This window comes from Rutidosis leptorrhynchoides, chromosome 7, assembly GCF_046630445.1.
Source record: "Rutidosis leptorrhynchoides isolate AG116_Rl617_1_P2 chromosome 7, CSIRO_AGI_Rlap_v1, whole genome shotgun sequence".
Taxonomy (NCBI): domain Eukaryota; kingdom Viridiplantae; phylum Streptophyta; class Magnoliopsida; order Asterales; family Asteraceae; genus Rutidosis; species Rutidosis leptorrhynchoides.
In genome coordinates this window covers 18044980-18065033 of record NC_092339.1, presented here as the reverse complement: position 1 = coordinate 18065033, position 20054 = coordinate 18044980, and the positions used below count along the sequence as shown (strand labels likewise).

Below are 20054 nucleotides of genomic sequence, written 5' to 3'. Positions count from 1 at the left end.
AATTACATAATTGATTCTACATTTTCATTTTCGATGTACTCGAAACTTTCCAGAAAACATCATCTGTGCCTTGTAAGGTTCACAAAAATTCCCCGAGCATCAACATCCTTCACCAAGGAATAAGAATAAATAATGAAGTATTGATTTCATTAATGAGATACTCCGCGAAGATTATGTAATCTCTAATGTTTTAGAGATCATTTATTTCTAAGTCAAGCCGAAAATCAAATGAGCTTAATATGATATTAACTCATTAAATCTGTATTACATCTGAAGAAAATATACATACATATATTTTCATAAAGACGGTAATAAAAATTCTTTTGTACAAAATATTAATTGTGAAATCTTTAACGGGTAGGTAATACCCGGGAAATATATAAGTTCACAATTAATATGTTACACTGTACATTCTTCAACTTTGATTAAAAAAAAATTATTAACAATGCTCACAATGATATACAATCGTTTTCATACAAATTCAATTACATATTCTGATATTGACGGATCAGAATCCAAGTCATAACTCTGAACCGGTGAAATCATTCTTAGATCTCTACATCTTTCAAAGCTATACTTTGACTTCAAAACTGTGAAAGATCCTTTAGTATTGTTTTTACCAAAAATAACCTTGCAGTTCCTTTTCAAAGTATCCAGTATTATCAACCATTCAACCAGTCAACGACAACCTTTCAGACTTGAAACTTTGGTATATACGTTTTTGTTACCGGGGAACCTTTTATGTTCCACCACATTAGCAGTAAATTTACCAACAACTTCATTTATCCTTTACCTTTCGAAAAACCCATATACTCATTGAAACCCTATCATGTACTCATCCACATCTTGTAGCAATAATTGTCATACCAACTACCGGGAATTAGCAATCAGTATTTCGAATTTCACAGCAATTCTACGCCAACAGATATATATATACATATAATGTCTATCTTCTAGACTTACATACTTCGAATGTGAAGTTTCTGAAAAACATCTCAAACTATGAACTAGCCCTCCGAATTTTGGAAAAATGCTGATGAAGCAGCAAAAACTGTAAACGACCTTAACAGTCAAAAGTTTGATGATTAAGAATAGTATGGTGGTAAAGCTGAGAAAAAGAGAAGGTTTAGAACTGGAAAATGGATTGAGCAGACTATGAAGGAGGCTGTGGACAAATCACAAAGACGAAATCTACCTTCAAAGAATACAAATGATTCAGTGTCTGCAGAAATCCTTAGCAAATACCTTGCTCCTTACTCTAAAACCTTTGCGGACAATATTTTTCATCATCATCTTATCTTAAATATTCTAAGATATCATCGTATCTTCCATTATAAATATCCTCCATATTTCTGAAGATATTTTTATAATTATTCTTATATGAAATTATTCATCTCTTCGCGCTATCTGTGTTACATTATAAAAGAAACTATTTTAGTTTCTAAAATCTGAAAAATTTAAAAAATGGATGTTTGAAGTAGTGTTGGGAACTGAAGCATGAATTAGTATAATATAATGACACTTGATCAACGTGATTATATTATAGTAAGTCATGCTGAGTTTCTAATGGAACGTGATAAAGGTTCACAGATCATACCCTCATCATGAACCATGTTACATAACTCTTTCATTCTATTTAACCTCTAAACATATTAAGAAAATATTTTTCTTGATAATTCGGTCTTTTTTTAGGTATTCTGGTAATTTGACAAGTCAGATTGTGCCATTACCGTTTCTTTCTTAGAACATTAATTATGTTCATTTCAAAATCCATACCTACGAATTTTGGACCATTATTCGCTTGACTTAAAGTCGGGAAGAGAAAACGAAAGCATGAAGCTCCGAAATATAATGGAAAATATAAAGCCCGAAAACAACCCCGAAATTACAAACCGTGTTGTATAGCAATATAAAGACACGGGAGAATGAAAAACAATATAACCCCAAGGTAATAGTAGAAGAAAATAACCTCCTCTGGTGGCAGATGAAAAAGAAGAATGAATGATATGATAGCCAAGAAAATATCAAGAATCAGAACTGGATGAAGCATTTTCACAAATCTTTTGTAAGTATGAAATAAGAAAGAAGATTATAGGAGTGGTGAAAATAAATGAAACGGAAGAGGTTAATTTATAGCAAAATATCAGACATAGCAATCGAGGCAGATTACGCATTTAATCAAAGGAAATCCTAATTTCCTTAAATTCCGAAGAATCAAATCTTATTTAAATTATGAAGATTTTCTATTCCTTAAATTCCAGAAATCAATCGTTACTACATCAAGAGATAAGACGAATCTCTATTCTCCATTTCACTCTATTACGATAACTTCTCTCATACGCTTCGAGTAATCGGATTGTTTTATCCGTATTATTCAATGGTGATAAAATTCTGTTTACCAACTCATATTCATCATGAAAACATTTTTATTGTCAGCCATGACGACCTCACTCAAATTTCGGGACGAAATTTCTTTAACGGGTAGGTACTGTGATGACCCGGAAATTTTTGACCAAATTTAAACTTAATCTTTAACGTTTCCGACACGATAAGCAAAGTCTGTAAAGTTGAATCTCAAAATTTTTGAACTATTCAATTACCTTTCGATTGTTCTCAACGATTCGCGAACAATTATAGGTAAATAGATACATATATATACCATAACTTGAAAACGTAACAAAGTGTTGAGTATATGATACTGTGCATTAAACTTATTGGTTTGATTATCTGATTGATATATTTAGATATAGAGTTAAAATATTATGCCAAACGATTGAATTAAAAGATAATTATTGAGTCCCTTAAGGATTATGATATTATTACGGGTCTCTGTTGAAAGGTCCACGTTGATTTGGGAAATCATTCATTCTTAACGGTATTCGGAATAAATGGTAAAGTGTTTGTTTAAATAACGTAATTTAGACACATACAATAATAAGGAATATCAACTGTTGGAATTAGATATATGAATAACTTGCGATATGTATTTTAAAACGTGTTTATTAATATCGAAAATATATATTTAACAATACGATAAAATATAATATTAACTTGGTCATAAAAACGAATTGTTATTATATATATATTAACAAATAGCGAGACGATGATTTATAGAAGTAAATGATCAAAATACTCGAAAGTTTAAGATATACTTTGAGTGGTATAGTTTAGGGATAATTTAAGGCTATATTTTGACAAAGGTACGTGCCACGAAATGTAAAATACAAGTTTTCTCAGCGTACGAAAGGACATTTGAAAAACCGGAACTGGGACATAAGTCGAGTGATGACGTACGACTTATCGAAACAAAAATTACAAGTCAACTATGCATGTGAATTTAATATAATATATAATTAATTATATAAATTAAATATATTATATATATTATATAAAATTATGTCGACAAACAAAAAGTTAAAAGTTTGTGAGCTGGATCAGAGGGCCATGCAATCGCATGACCTTGAAGCACAAATCCCATGCGATCGCATGGGGTGCTTTTTCAGAAAAGGTTCTATAAATTGCACGATTTCAGTTCTCACACTCTTAATATTACTCCTAAGTATTTATTTATATTATTATTATTATTATTATTATTATTATTATTATTATTATTATTATTATTAAGATTAATATTATTATTAATCTTATTATTATTAGTATTATTAATTAGTATTATACATAAAATACTACGACGAGGTTATGAGCGTGTCACCTTCAAAATGGGTTTTCGAGCGGGATAGAGCTAAGGAAATTATGGGTAATGTTCGGGGGTATATTTATGAATCAAACCTAGTGTTTATCATCTCCGTTACGTCTATGTACTTTTCTACAATATTGAATCTCAATATTAATACGTTGAGATCTACCATTATTTGATATACCGAGTTTCGGTCACATTACGATGAACAACTTTATGTGCTGCTAAGGTGAGTTTCATTGATCCCTTTTTAATTGCTTTTGCAATATATATTTTTGGGCTGAGAATACATGCACTTTATTTTAAACGCAATGGATACAAGTACATACTAAATTCTACACTGAGTTTGAACCGAAAATCCCTTAGCTTTGGTAACTGTTAACTGCCAGTTATAAGAACTGGTGGGCGCGAGTAGTAGTATATGGATCCATAGGGCTTGATATCCCCGTCCGAGCTAGAGCACTAGCCTTTTAACGGACGTATGCTATTTGAGAAGCGTACACGTTGGCTTGCGTGTATTATTAAGATGATTATACAAAGAGTACAAATTATATATACGTTAAGTTTAGTTACCGGGGTGCTCAATTTCGTAGAATATTTTGATAAACGTTTCTGGATGAAACAACTGAAATCTTGTGATCCATCTTTATATACAGATTATAGAAACATACAAACTATGAACTCACCAACCTTTATGTTGACACTTGTTAGCATGTTTATTCTCAGGTTCCCTAGAAGTCTTCCGCTGTTTGCTTATATGATAGACAAGCTATGTGCATGGAGTCTTATATGGCATATTTTTCAAGAAAACGTTGCATTCACCAATTCATCATCATGTACCTTATTTTGACTGCATTGTCAACGGAAGTACTATTGTAAACTATTATATACGGTGATTGTCTATATGTAGAAATCATAAGATGTCGAAAACCTTTGATTTAAATATTCATTTATGGTGTGCCTTTTCAAAAGAATGCAATGTTTACAAAACATATCATATATAGGTCAAATACCTCGCAATGAAATCAATGAATGACGTGTTCGTCCATATGGATTTGGAGCGATCGTCACAAGTCGTGATGAACCCGCGGTCCGGCTAGATAAGTTACGTTTGGCGAAAGCTTGGGTTCATACTTTCGAAGAATCACTCAAAGGCAACAACCAAACCGATATATATTTATTTTATATTTTTGTGAGTTAAATATTTATATATAAATATATATTATATATATTATATTTATACTTTATATATAAATATATACATATTGTTAATATGCATATATATATATATATATATATATATATATATATATATATATATATATATATATATATGCATATATATATATATGCATATATATATATATATATGCATATATATATATATGCATATATATATATTAAATTTATATTATAATTATAAATATCTATATGTATATATGTATATATTATATTCACATTATAATTCGTTATATAATTTTGTAGGTGCGTCGTTTTGGTTTTTGGTTACGGACGAAATCCGCCATGTGCTCGATCTAAGGATGCGTTGTCATCTAAGTGGACGAAAATGAATGGCGAATGTCAAAAGTATAATGGGATTGTTAGTCGTTTGAAGAAATATTGGCGAAGCAGGGATAACGACCTTGATTTTCTTGTGCGGTGTGATCAACAATATATCGACGAGAACAATGGAAAGAAGTTTTGTGGTTATCAAGCATGGAAATTTTTGAAGGACAAGTCAAAGTGGCTAAATCCCGATCCCGTTGTTATCGGTACAAGAAAAAAACGACGTGAGATCGTAGTTATTGAAGATATTTGTGAGCCCGTAATTAATTTGAACGAAGATGTTGCAAGTGCAAGTGTTGATGAAAATCCGAATGCGGGAATGTATGGTCCCGATCAATTGAAACGTCCAAAAGGAAAGCCAAGAAAATTGAGGAAAAAGTCGTCCGATTCCAACCCTTCATCCCATTCATCTCGTGAGTCTCTATGTGTATCGGTTAAAGAAAATTTTAAAAAAACGGCCGATCTTAAAAAGAAGTATTATCAAGATAAGCAACTTGAAATGCGATTAAGGATTTTAAACATTTCTCCCACCGAAGCCGACATGGAACTAATTTATGGCCTTAAGGAGCAAATTCGACGCGATGCCTGTAGGGATTTACAATCGGGATCGGGTGCGAATGACGACGAAGGCACCGAATCGGAGTAGACGACGGATAATCTAGTTGTTTGTTTTTTTTTATTTCAAAAAGTTCTAATTTAGTTTTTTTATTGTATTGTTTTTAAATTAATGTAATGGATTTTAGTTTTTATTTTATGGTTTTATAATATTTATTATATATTAAATGAAATATATATTCATTAAAATAAATAATTAAATTTAAAATTTAGTAATTAAATAATGATTTAACACTGAACTATTTCCCCTTTTTTGACCTCAGTGTTAAATCCAGTGTTAAATTTAACACTGAGATTTAACACCGAACGACTCATAGTGCTCTAAAAGTTCAATCTCTGCTTAATCGCTTTCACCTTTCGACACAGGCAGATGCAAATGCAGATCATGCAATAACTGTAAGAAAACGGGTATGAAAACAGATAATCGCATTAGTTCCTGAATCTTGAAACACTTTCTTAATTAAGTATTTCGCCCCCCAAGCATCGGGTTTACACGAAATTCTAATTGGGATAAGACAAGAACGATTTTGTTTCTAGGCAAGAAGAAATCGAAATCACGAATTAGATAATTTGCGTGTGTCTGTGTGTGTTTTCTGAATGCAAAAAACTGTTGGGAAAAACCGAAATAAAGTCTGTTTGCAACAGTTAACATGAAGAGTCATAATTCTCTATTTTGGCGGGAAAATCGGTTGGCAGACATCTTTTCATTAAAAAGAATGGTGACTTTTCGGTTGAGGTTTTGGGGCACTACCCCTTGGACCTTGCAAGGGGGCGCAGCTCCCTTGACCCCTACATTTTGCGCAACAGTTAGTAGTAAACTTTTACGGACGTGTACTCTACAGTACTCTTCGAACCCGTTGGTAAGTATAGCTAGCTAACCATTGCATTCAAGTAAATCTCAATTCACTATAATGAATGTTGGATGATACTAAAATCACCACAATAACCAATTAACAATAACCAATTGATTAAGCATTCTATATTAGTGCTTTTAGCCTTCTTCATGATGATCAAGTGCAAAACTACACAGCTACAAACTTGTCCAATTTAGTATAACTGTGACACAAGTATCTATCACATTCCCAGATCAATTCACTATAATAATTCAATCACACACGTATATAAAAAGTCTGCAATGTTGCTTGACTTTGACAAAAACAGTATGCATGAGATGATCATTCATAAGAGGCCATAACACATTTACATGTACAATACTAAAAAGGTACTAGTAGTAAGCATAGCCAAAAAAAGCAATCCATCACCAACCTCCATGATCACAACGGAGTAAAATGAAGCACCTTTTTTCCAAACATGGAGCACAAACAACGTTACTTACATCTAACCTTTAAGTATCCTTGGAGGAATCATGGCTTTGTGTGGATTTGGAATCGAGTCATTTGGGCCAAGATTGTCTATTGCCGGTCTTTGTTTATGATCATCAATCACATATCGGTACGCCATCGTCAGTTCCAGTGCCTAGTGCCTACACATCAATACATTTTGATGTTAAGATCTTCAGATTTGATGAAGAATGGCCTCTAAACCTTAAAAACGCCTCTTGTGGCTCCAGAATGCGTAAGATAAAAGTTGCCCTCAAGTTGGGGTTAAATAGGTGTATTTATAAATGGAAACTCGAAACCCTGACCGACCTCGCGTCGAGACCACGACCTTCACCATCGCGACCGCGATCTTCACCATCGCGACCGCGACCTTGCTGTTTCTTGGACATCGCAGCCGGGATACAAAGCCTCGCGACCGCGATATGGCCTGCTTCGAAAACTGTTGTGTTCTGTCCCTTTGTCACGACCGCGACACCCCCATCGCGGCCGCGATGGGGGTGCTGAACTACAATTTGATTTCTTTCTTCATCTTTTGCTTTGTCCCGAGTTCATTTGATGCTGAAACTTGCTGAATACATCCACAAAATCAACTCTAGGACTTCCTGAGCTTGATTTATCATTTTATTTATATTCACGACTTAAGTCTTTAATCTTCAACAAAATTTAACCGAAAAAACCCGATATCGCGAGTGAAATAATGTATATATGAGCCGATATCAACTGTTGTGGGGTCCATCGCAACTGTGATGGCTTTCATCTCAACCGGGATGGACAGCTTCTTCAATTGCTACTGCTTGATTTCATGGGGTCATCCCAACCGCGATAGGCTTCATCCCGATCGAGATGGAGCGAAGTCACTTCATACTTGATTTTGCATTACTTATTTTAACAAGCAAGCATATCGATGTCCATATTAACGCCCTTTAATTTAAACACTTCAACAACCTACAAATATGACATTTTCAAAATGTCTACCATCTGAAAGTCAATATAATAACAATAATTGACATATCTCCATCTCGACATCCATGAGATATCCAACTGTAAGCTTCGTGATGTCTACCGAAAACGGGCCGTTAAGATGGATATTTCTAGAAGAAAAATCATATGGATCTAACCCCGAATGATGTTTAGTACAATTGCACAATCAACCGCACTTCTACATAACGGAGAGAGTTTATCCTTACCAAGGAAAAAGATTTTGTTAGAAATAAATTATAGACATGTAAATCTCGACCTATTTACTTGATACTTTTTATATATAAAAAAAGATATATTTTTTTCGAATAAACATAATAACATATAACGTATACGAAGATCAACAAGTACAACCTATATAATCGAAATTAAAACCTAGGCAAAAATAAAGGACTGAACATCAAGACCTAAAGCATACGGTGCCACTAACAAAGTGGAAAACGCATTTGCAAAGAAACAAACTAAACAAGCTAAACAAAAGAAACCTAAACCGACTGAGAGCACCAAAATTTTACTTTAATTATGAATGGACATTGTTAAGTTTAATTACTTATTTAATTAATTTTTCCAGCCATATTTGAACATAATTAAAATTTTACTGTATTAATCTTTTGCAATTCACTGATTCTTATAAGGGGATAAATTATCATTGCTTGCGGAGGGAACGTCTAAGGTATTACTGTATGATTCGCAGTTAATGGATTACTCGATTAAGGTTCATAATCTGGAACGGTTGGTCAATTATTCCCAATTCAAAACCATGGTGGCGAAGGTATCGTTTTCTCCATTTATTCTTTCTTTATTTATGCTATTTATCTATAGATTTATCTAACATAACTTAGTTGGTTAATATTCTAGGAGATTATTATGATCTGCATCGACAATTCAATATGGATGAACTACTTAGATAATCGTCATAGCTATAATCTTCAACTTAAGTGTGTTCGATGGTATTGCCGAGCTAAACTCAAGGTCTTTTCTTTTGTTTACTGTTTTTGTTTAGGTTAACAACTGATTGTTTTTATTAGTAACTTGCTGTATCTCTGTATGTTTCTATTATTTATTCATTTTATAGATTAGGGTCATAATGCTCATTTTGCTGCTGACATATATCATGACCAAATCTTGGAATTGTTTTGTTACAGTCTAATCCGGATGATGCTATAGGCATAGTGACAATGGGTATTGAAGGTGTCGATAACCGACTTGAACCTACTAGTGATCTTGATAAAATCCTGGCTCACCTGAAACATTAGCTTCGTACCTAGTCTTGTTTTTTGTAGACCAATCACCAATTGCAGGGTTCATAGTACTATTATTTATTAATTCAATTTCACCTTGTTGTTGTTTCTCAGGTGGATTTAGTTTAGGTACTGGTAAGTTGGATTTTATACGAGGGCTTCAAACTTCAAGGATGATACTTGTGCGTGATTATCCAAGTAACCAGAAAAGGATACTTTTCTTTACTGAAGGGTATGTATTTATTTTTTGATTATGCTTAATTAATTAATGTTTCTTTCAGATTACTACTACTTTTTTTTTTTTTTAATTGGCTGCCAGTCCTACAAGTTTCAATATGAAAGTAGTGGGGGCGTCGTATGGAGAGAAGTTAAAAGAACAAGGTATAGCTGTTGATGTTGTCAACTTGTATCTAGATGAAGGTAAGGGCAGTTATTGGATGAAGGGGCTTGATGCATTTGTTGCTGCTGCTAATAATAACAACAACAGTCACATTATACACGTTCAATCTGGCATTTGGACACTTACTACTGACGTCCTTTCCAGGTTAATTAGTTAGGCTCATCAATCAATATATCAATATATTTATGTTATATGTGATATATATTGCTTGCTTGCTTATATGTTTGAGTGTTTGACATTATTATTTTTATTACAATTGCTGATGTCAGCACTCCAGAAATAGTGTCTGGTGCTTTACTGGAAGAAGAGGAGAAGCGGTGCCTAGAGGCGAATAAGCCACCTAATCCATCTGATGAATATGCCGAGGAGAAGATTTTGCATCTTGAAAAGTTGATTGTAGACAGTTTTGAAAAACAGGGTTTGAAACCTCCCATCATACAACTTAACAACAACAACAATAACAGCGGTTTTAAAGCACGAGGAGTGGAACGTGGTAAACGTAACCTCTTCCTCCTGCAACTTAGCAACATATTTAATAAAGTTCGGGGAGTCGAGCGTCGTCAAAATAACCGCCTCCAGAAACTTGAAGACAGAAAAAGATTTGAAGCAATGGGTGGGGAATTTGGTGGACATAATTACTACCTGGAACAACTTAACAACAACAGATTTAAAGCACAAAGTGGTAAACATAACCGCCTATGGCGCCCGTGGTTAAGTTGTCTGCCGAGTTGACAACATATTCTGTATTTAAATAACTTCCTCCTACTATACACGCAGCAGGAGCACATTGACTGTGAATTATGAACCAAATGTGTTTTCAAATGTTTCACCATGCCAGAGCAGCTTACATACTTACATTTGTATGCACAGCTCTGTTGCTAAATTTTTTTTAATGAATGTCATATTATTTTTGGCCTTGAAGAATTGAGCATAAATTTTTCAGTTGATATTTGAGCGTAAAAGCAGAAACAATATCTGGGCGGGGATGGTGACACCATAAGATGTGATACAATTTGATTTCATTTGATTATATTATTCCATATATACGTTTATTAAAATGATCTCAAGTCAGTCTTACACGCAAGAGCACCTGAGTTGAGACTGTTGAGTGATAAGAAGAATATGAAATATGAACCAATGTATTTATATGTTTCACAGTTCACGCGGTAGAGCAGCTTACGTTTGAACTCTGGGTTTGCAAAACATACATTCACATTTACATGGGCACGGTTTTAAAAATGTTAGATGAAACACTCCGGACACGTCACCATATCCGACGTGTTTGCCATTATGCAACATAGTACTACCAATTAATTTTCCCTTGCATATACACTTCTTATTTGATAAAAGTCAACGTAATGTTGTAAATTTCTACTGTAATACTACTAATAAGGAATTGCATAAGATGACAGTTGAGAAGTTTTAGCTAGTAGTTGTAGCTAGTAGTTGTTCGATCCTTTTGTGAGAATTTATTGTCACAAAATTTACTTTTATATGTTATTATTTGTGTTCGGAAAAACGTTCGTTTTGTGGTTTTGTGATCAAATGTTAGGTACCATTGGTTTATGAAACTTCGTTTCAACGAAGGAGAGGAGTTAAAAGAACCACATTCCGAACCGGAGAAAGCTTACCACGGTTACTATCGTTTAAGGGAAGAAAGGGTTATTTTGCAAAACTCTTAAGCTTTACCTCTTTACCTTTCCGACACGGAGCCCGATATAGATATTAATATTGAACCAATGGCCAACCACGCCGATCCGGATGACACGCCTATGTGGAATTCGCGAATTATGGCACCACCAACCGTTAATCCATCAATTAATCGACCACCAATCATGGCGGATCATTGGGAAGTTAGAGGTCATTTTATGACCATGTTAAAGAATGTTATGTTTGAAGGGAAACCCTCACGAGCACTTAGAGGCATTTAATGAATTGTGTGATCTCTTTACAAGAACAAGGATGTGAGTGAAGATGCTTTTAATTTGAGAACTATCCTGTTTTTGTTGATGGGAGAAGCAAAGATTTGGTTAATACACAACCGTCCAGTTCGATCACCACATTTCAAGATTTTCTTTCCTCCAACCAAAGCCGAAAGACTTAAGATGCACATCAACACGTTTGCACAAAAGAGTGGTGAGTCACTTTATGAAGAATGGAGTCGGTTAAAAAAGTTGTTAAGATCTTGTCCTCAACACGGGTTGAGCAAAATGGAACAGATTCACATCTTTTATCGTGTCATTGATGAGCATACAAGAGGCATTTTAGACTCCTCCGCGGGGGGAGTATTCTTGTACAATACTCCAAAGCAAGCCTAGCAATTATTGGAGGACATGTCTATTCACATTTTTGAGTGGGCACCTTCCCGAGACAACACAAGAAGAACGGTTGCTCATGTTGAATCTCATGAAGTTGATGGGGTTTACCTTAGCCTCATTGAACAATCAATTCAAACGTTTTGATAAGCAAATCGAGAAGCTAACTAAGTCGGTGGTAGCTATGCAAGTGGGTTGTGAGATTTGTCAAGGGCCACACCTGATCAAAGATTGTAATAGTGATGATAAACCCATGTTGTCGGAAGAACAATCAACGGAGGAGAAGCGGTGCCTGGAGGCGAATAAGCCACCTAATCCATATGATGAATATGCCGAGGAAAAGGTTCTGCATCTTGAAAAGTTAATTGCGGCCAGTTTTGAAAAACAGGGTTTGAAACCTCCCATCATACAACTTATCAACAACAACAACAACAACAGTTTTGAAGCAAAAGGAGTGGAACGTGGTAAACGTAACCTCCTCCTCCTGCAACTTAACAACATATTTAATAAAGCTCGAGTAGTCGAGCGTTGTGAACATAACCGCCTCCGGGAACTTGAAGACAGAAAAAGATTTAAAGCAATGAGTGTGGAATTTGGTGGACATAATTACTACCTGGAACAACTCGACAACAACAGATTTAAAGAGCAACGTGGTAAACATAACCCCCTTTGGCGCCCGTGGTTAAGTTGTCTGCCGACTTGACAACATATTCTGAATTTAAATAACTTCCTCCTACTATACACGCAGCAGGAGCACATTGACTGTGAATTATGAACCAAATGTGTTTTCAAATGTTTCACCATGCTAGAGCAGCTTACATAGTTACATTTGTATGCACAGCTCTGTTGCTAAATTTTTTTAATGAATGTCATATTCTTTTTGGCCTTGAAGAATTGAGCATAAATTTTCATTTGATATTTAAGCGTAAAAGCAGAAACAATGAAAAATTAATTGCAGCCAATTTTGAAAAACTGGCTGCAATTAACATTTCAAGATGCAGAACCTTTTCCTCGGCATATTCATCATATGGATTAGGTGGCTTATTCGCCTCCAGGCACCGCTTCTCCTCTGGAGTGCTGTAGCTTACATTGTATGCAACTCTCTTGGTTTGCAGAGTGTATATGTACATACACATTCACACTCGCACACATGTTTTGTACGGAGTAAATCTTATAACACATTCACCCTTCGGTTCGCGAGGCCTGTTTTGATAATTTTGTTATAAACGAAGGAAAAGTTTTTGGCGTATGTAAACCCTCCATGCTGTTGTACATTAGCGGTTTTTATTTATCTAGAAGGTGGGCATATTTGTGCCATAGCATTGTCTTCTCTATGTCGCGGTGAATTTATTTTTATTTTTTTTATTTTTTTGAGGTTATTTGGTTACATATAACAACGTGAAAGCTTTATGAAAAAGCATGTCTCTACAAGTGTTATTATTTTGTTGCAAGTATGTTTTGTTATCATTGTCATTATAAGTGTTACAACAATTAACGATTACAACACAAGAATGAACCACGAATTGATCTCAACTTTATTAGACTACTATTTGTATACACCAAACTTGATTACACAAAGTTAACGAAATAGAAACGATTACAATTTTAGAGCGATAATGATCACTAAATGAAACTGCTAACATCATTTTGTATTTATAGCACAGATTTGGCGAACTCAACGAAAGTCAAAATTGACTGGACTGGAGCGTGTAACAGAAAAATAATGGCCACATTCATAACTTTGTGTAATCACCAAACTCGTCCCTCTACTTGTAACGTTAGAAGAATTGCACATGATACCCCCATACTTCTACAATATCCACCTTCATGTGCCAATTCTTATCCAATTTTTAACACATTTAAACACAGCTTGAACATTGATCCAAGCAACGATTTAGTAAGCATATATATGCTGGATTATCATCGGTATGAACTTACAAAACTGATATAACCCGAGAATACATTAGATCCCTTTGGGCCCATAATCCAAGAGGCCTATAATCCAACAATATGTAGTACTTATAAAAAATATTATTATGAGTGATGTTGCATTTAGCTAAAAAGATATGAAACTTTTTATAACACAAAATCGACAGTCATTCATCATTTTTGCAGCCTATCAGATGTGTTTATTACCTGAATAAAATGTACCTAGAAAGACTTGGAAGTTTCGTAACAACATTTTACCCATTTTATTGTATGTACTCACCCTGCTGTTTTCCAAATGTTTAGTAAAAACATACTTTTCCTATTTTGAACCAAAATACATAACAATTAACAAATTAATAATAATAACATGGACATAAAAATATTCATTGAACCATTAACAATGACTATAGTTAAGATTAAGATCTAAAGTAAATCAACAAGTCAACACCCTTAAATACTAAATTATAATTACCACAACACCCCTAATCTTCTAGTAAAATACTAATTACCGTGTTGGTTGTTGTTCTTGCTACCTCTTTTCTTTTTTCTTTTTTCAGCATCAAACTCTCTTATAGCCGCTGCGGTTTTTTCTTTCTCCTGCTTCGTTTTTTGATTCTTCACTTTTTTTTCCCATGCGCCTCTTTTTTCAGTTTGTAATCTTCGAATTTTGACATTGCTTCTAACAATTCTTTATCTGCTACAACTTGTAGGGTATGGTCGAGCCCTTCAAGCCTACTCCTTTTTTCAACTTTTTCCAGTTTTTCAATTTCAATGTATTCAATTATATCATCACATCTTACTCGTTGCCTTTCTACATAAGCTTTTAGCTCTTCGGTGACGCGATCCATTGAGATGCCCTCAGGTAATTCGATGGAACTGATTCCATCCGCTAATATATTCTCGATACAACATTCCTTTTCTAGACTCCAATTGTCACCCTTAGTTCTTTTGGTATAACTAGTCATCAAGTTCCTAATTTTTTTCATGAGCACTTTATCCACACTATAAAGTTCTGGTGTGTCATTTTAATCAGTTGGCAAATTGGAGAAGGTTCCTACTTCGTTTACCAGGCTTTCCTATTCTTCCGTTACCTCCTGATCCATGGTTTTGTTACAAATAACCCAAGTAAAGACAATTAATTGATAAGGACAAAGAAAACTGCAACATAAGAACAATATTTAGGGGGAAAAAACAGCACTATTAAAATTTCTGCATAAAAGAAGGGAAAAAAAAAAGAAATAGCAAATGTCAACTTAAAAGCCGACCTAAAACCTATAATTTTGACCCAATAGACAGAAGAAACTCGTTCTTTGTTCCATATAGTTTGATAAGGGAATCAGACTCACTAGCACATGTTTTAGAAAATCGAATATTTCGTTCAAACCATGACATCAGCTTCCCGAATATTCATGTAATTAAATAAATACGTAATATTTTATAAATAGGTAAGTAGTAATCTCAATCTAAAAGAATAAGTAGTAATTTCAATCACACCCCCTAAAACTTCAATACTTGTCATTTTTAGACTATTATGTTTTGGTGCTCCATCCCATTTATTTATTTATTTATTAATATTTAGTATATTTATATCACTCCTATTTTCAGTTTCAGCCAAATGGAACTAGATATTTACTGTAACTGTTTTTTGAATTCCCATAACTACAAGTGTTAAAGGTGAATGAGTTCAATTATTTGATATTTTAGATGAAATATCATTCAAACCACAACTATAAGCACAAGAAGGCTGCTCCAGCCACTTTACAACGGGGCGATTACTACGAGCATGATGAAAATTTATTTCAAAGTTTAGGCAAATCCTTATGCTTATTGATCATGTTCCCATTTGTAAAGAAAAAGTGTCAAGGTGGTTGAAGAATAGAAACATTCTCGTTTCCTCTTTAAGTGTTTGGGGCATCTACGGATGCATCGTTAATTGTTTAAATTCAGGTGGTCATGCCAGAGCTATGCAGGGACCAACTTTGGATGACGATGAATTTATCTCGGTTCAATCCATGGACGATAGAAAACCAATTTTCTCACGCTTCACTTGGTTCAAAATACATGGGCTACCTTATGAATGCGGTGTGGTGGATAATGTTATTGCCATAGCAAAGAAATTCGGTAAAATGCTATGTGTTGATAGATCGACGCACAAAAAAACACAGTCGTTGAGCCCTCTAAGACTACTTCTTGGTTCAACTTTTTTTCAGTTTTTCTATGCCAAAGTATTGAATCAGATTGTCACACCTATTTTGTTGCCTTTGCAGATAAGCGTTCAGCTGTTTGATGACATGACCCATTGGGACACCATCAGGTAAGATGATGGAACTAATTCTATCTGCCAATATATCCTCAATACGGTATGTCTTTTCTAGACTCCAATTGGCAGACTTGATGACTATACAACAACATCTCATATCTTACATAAAAGCAGTAACGGAATAAATATAAATATATGTGCAAATTAAAAAAGTTCTTACATACCTGTTTTAAAGCTCAAGAACATGTCACATGATAGCTTATCTGAATCGATGACATGAAATCAGTCGCCATTGAAGGTTTGCTTTATAAATCTTCATGTAAATAGCAAAAGTAGATCGAAACATTACAACCAGTAGTATTCAATTTTAATTGTTCAATATCACATAATCACTTTCAAAAAAGGACATTCAAACTCCCATCTGATGTCCAGTAAGTAAAACAATATGTAACGAATTAACATCTTAAATAAGAAACTAAAGATCTATACATTTAATTTTCTTCATATAAGCTATATAAGAAATCATCACATGAGCCAATAAAAGAAATTACACATTTAATTTTCTTCATATAAGCTACATAGAAAATCATCACATGAGCCAATAGAACATGAAAGGATGCTTTTATTTAATTTTTTAAAGAACAATTTATTCAGAAGTTTCAGAAAGTAACATGCTAGTTTTATGAAGTAGCACAGCAACAACAACAAAAATAAAAATAAAAAAATTGCACGCCGCATCAGTCACCGAAAGCAACATGAAAGACCTTTCTATTAATAAATTATAACATAATTAATAGTATTAACAGAGTTTTTTCAATCAGTTCTTAAACATTCTGACAGTTTCAAGCAAATCTTTTATTCTAAATTTTTACCGTGAAGATGGATGAGAAAGTGAAGCCCAGAACCATCCCTGTGAGCATGTGAGCTTTGCATATGCACTCAGATCGAGGTAAATATTTGAATAAGACTTAAAACTGAGACAAGAACCCTAATCTAAATTCTTACACTCACAAACGCACAAAAGCGGCTAAACTCAGAAAGAGAGAAATATGGTTGGGATAAGACAAAAAACCGAGACAGAAACCCTAACATTTTCGATCTTAGCCAATGTACTATGGTAGTGTTTCCATGGAGATGGGCCGAGAAGAGATATTGGGCTGTGGAGATGGTTTATGTGTTGAGGGCCATGCTCCTACCTTCTAAAGAGGGTGGTTCAGATGGGCCTAATCTTAATTCTAGATTGGGCTTAGTTGGCGGTACTTTGTCGGGCAACACACTAGATGTTTTGAAGAGGCGACAAAAGATCTCAAAGTTTGTTGGGTGGAAAGAAAACAACTTAACTCGAAGACAGCTCCAGAACAAAAGGAAAAAAAGGAACATGAGTTGAGAAAACTTAACGTCGAAAGCTTGTGAAGTGTTAGTTTCATCTCCTTCGTTTTTGTTGTGTATTGTTACTGTTTAGTTTATTGTTTGGTTAATTTCCTTTTCGTTCTTTTGGATTGTGTCGTCTCGCTAGTTTGGGGTTAGTTTGTAGCGTTTGTTTCATCTTTGCGGGCCTTATTGCCTTTGTTTGTATTTGTGTTTTCAGTCTTCATTTTTTTAATGAATAGGTATTTTTTTATAAAGTCAAGTTTTGTTTGTCAAAAAAACCTATTCTTTTAGAGATATATATATATATATATATATATATGTATATATATATATATATATATATATATGTATATATATATATATATATGTATATATATATATATATTGTTATAATTCAGTAGGCTTATAACTACCTTTAATAGTTATAAGAACAAAGAGAGAAAAAGAGAGAAGAAGGAGAGAAGAAATATTGATATTGATATTTCAAGAGAAATGGTGCACCTTAAATGGTTACCATACATGTCTATTTATAGTATAAAATATTACTATGCAAGAAATATAATAATAATAAAATTAACATCCAATCTAGATATTTTATAACACAATCTAGATATTTTATAATACTCCCCTTTGGATGACAATTTTATTAGAGAATAACTAGTACTGCCTCGTTAAAAACCTTGCTAAAGAAAACTCATTGGGATAAAACTTTAGCTAAGGGAAAAAGAGTGCAGCATAAAGTTGACTCCCCCTCAAGTAGGCAACGCCTGAGTTGTTACATCTTCTGAACATGCCTCATGCCAATATTATGAACGTGTGTTCTGAAAATAGCAGTTAGCAGTGCTTTGGTATAAAGATCAGCAGAGTTGTTGATTGAACGTATCTCATTTTAATCTGGTTGTCTTTTACGATATCTTGAGTATATGAGAAAAATCTGAGGTTTTCATCTGAAACTGTATCATCTAAATCTTTTATGTACAAGTTTGGCCCTCGTGATTTGTCTACAGTCTCCTTCATGGTTTGTTCAAACCGTTGTTTCAGTTCCTATTCCCTTTCAGTCTTTTTCTGAGCCTTACCAATATACCATTCTTTTCCATCAAACTTATGACCGTTAAGACCGTTTATAGCTTTAGCGCCTCGTCAGCATTTATGTTTTGTTCTGTCATTTTTTATACTCTTCTTTCATTTGTATTATGTAAGCTGTATTATCTTCATAGATAGTTGTTACGCTTTTATAGCGTTCTAGTCCACAAGAATCAATAATGATTTGTATCATTGATCTTAACTAAAATCATTCACGAGTAGCTTCATGTAATGCAATCACTTCGGCATGATTTGATGATGTTGCAACAAGTGTTTGTTTTGAGAACGTCATGATATTGCGGTGCCTCCATTTAGGAATACATATCCAGTTTGAGATTTAGCTTTATGTAGATCGGATAAATAATCTGCATCTGTATAACCAAACAAATCTTGTTTCGAGTTGTTAGAATAAAATAATTATAAATCAGTAGTTCCCCGAAGGTATCAAACTATTTGTTTGATCCCATTCCAATGTCTTTTGGTAGGGGCTGAGCTGAACCTTGTCAACAAATTAACTGCAAAAGAAATGTCAGATCTTGTATAATCTATAAGATACATAAGAACCTCAATTGCACTAAAATATAGAACTTCCGATCTGTTAAAATTTTCATGATCTTCGCAGGGATGAAATAGATCAGTGTCAATATTGAGTGATCTAACAACAATGAGTTTGTCTTTAAAAAAAATGTTTTAAAATCTTTTCGGTATAAGTTGTTTGATGTACAAGTAAACCATTAGGCATATGCTCAATTTGCAATCCAAGGTAATACTTGGTTTTTTTCAAGATCTTTCATTTCAAAATAATTCTTTAGAAGTTGAATGATTTCATAGATCTCTTTATTTGTTCATATGATGTTAAGAACATTGACATAAACAACTACGATCTCATATCCGAACATTGTTTTTATAAAACATACGTGCAAAATAAGTTTATATTTATACCCTTTTTTTTTATCAAGTGGTCATTTAATCGGTTATACCACATACGTCCCGTTTGTATAAACCCGCTTAGAAATCTTTGTGATTTAATGGAATATATTCCCTTGAGTTTTACATTAGATGCTTATGATACCTTAACCCTTTAGGTATATTCATATATATCACTATTAAGTGATCCATACAGATAAGTAGTAACAACATTCATGAGATGCATTTAAATAACTACCAGGTTGATTAAGTATCTAATAAGTAATTGTATCCATTACAGGAGGATAATTTTTCCTCCTAATTCATTTCTGGTCTTTGTGGGAAATATTGAG

At 33.8% G+C, this 20054-nt stretch overlaps 1 protein-coding gene, 1 long non-coding RNA gene and 1 other non-coding gene across 3 annotated transcripts; 1 reads left to right on the top strand and 2 right to left on the bottom strand.

Annotated features, from left to right (window-relative positions):
* Positions 1 to 9313: 9313 nt before the first annotated feature.
* On the top strand, positions 9314 to 10661 carry LOC139860600 (uncharacterized). The gene is made up of 3 exons (XM_071849345.1): positions 9314 to 9669; positions 9757 to 9981; positions 10107 to 10661. Exons 1-3 carry the CDS (start codon positions 9611 to 9613, stop codon positions 10567 to 10569), a joined length of 747 nt encoding a protein of 248 aa, XP_071705446.1. The 5' UTR covers positions 9314 to 9610; the 3' UTR covers positions 10570 to 10661.
* A 1272-nt stretch (positions 10662 to 11933) lies between these two features.
* On the bottom strand, positions 11934 to 12040 carry LOC139860771 (small nucleolar RNA R71). The gene has a single exon (XR_011763392.1). It is a non-coding gene; the product is annotated as a small nucleolar RNA R71 (small nucleolar RNA).
* A 2413-nt stretch (positions 12041 to 14453) lies between these two features.
* LOC139858132 (uncharacterized) lies at positions 14454 to 17389 on the bottom strand. Its single transcript, XR_011762822.1, has 3 exons — positions 17214 to 17389; positions 16566 to 16654; positions 14454 to 15239 (listed from the first exon to the last, which is right to left on the bottom strand). It is a non-coding gene; the product is annotated as an uncharacterized lncRNA (long non-coding RNA).
* Positions 17390 to 20054: the final 2665 nt, after the last annotated feature.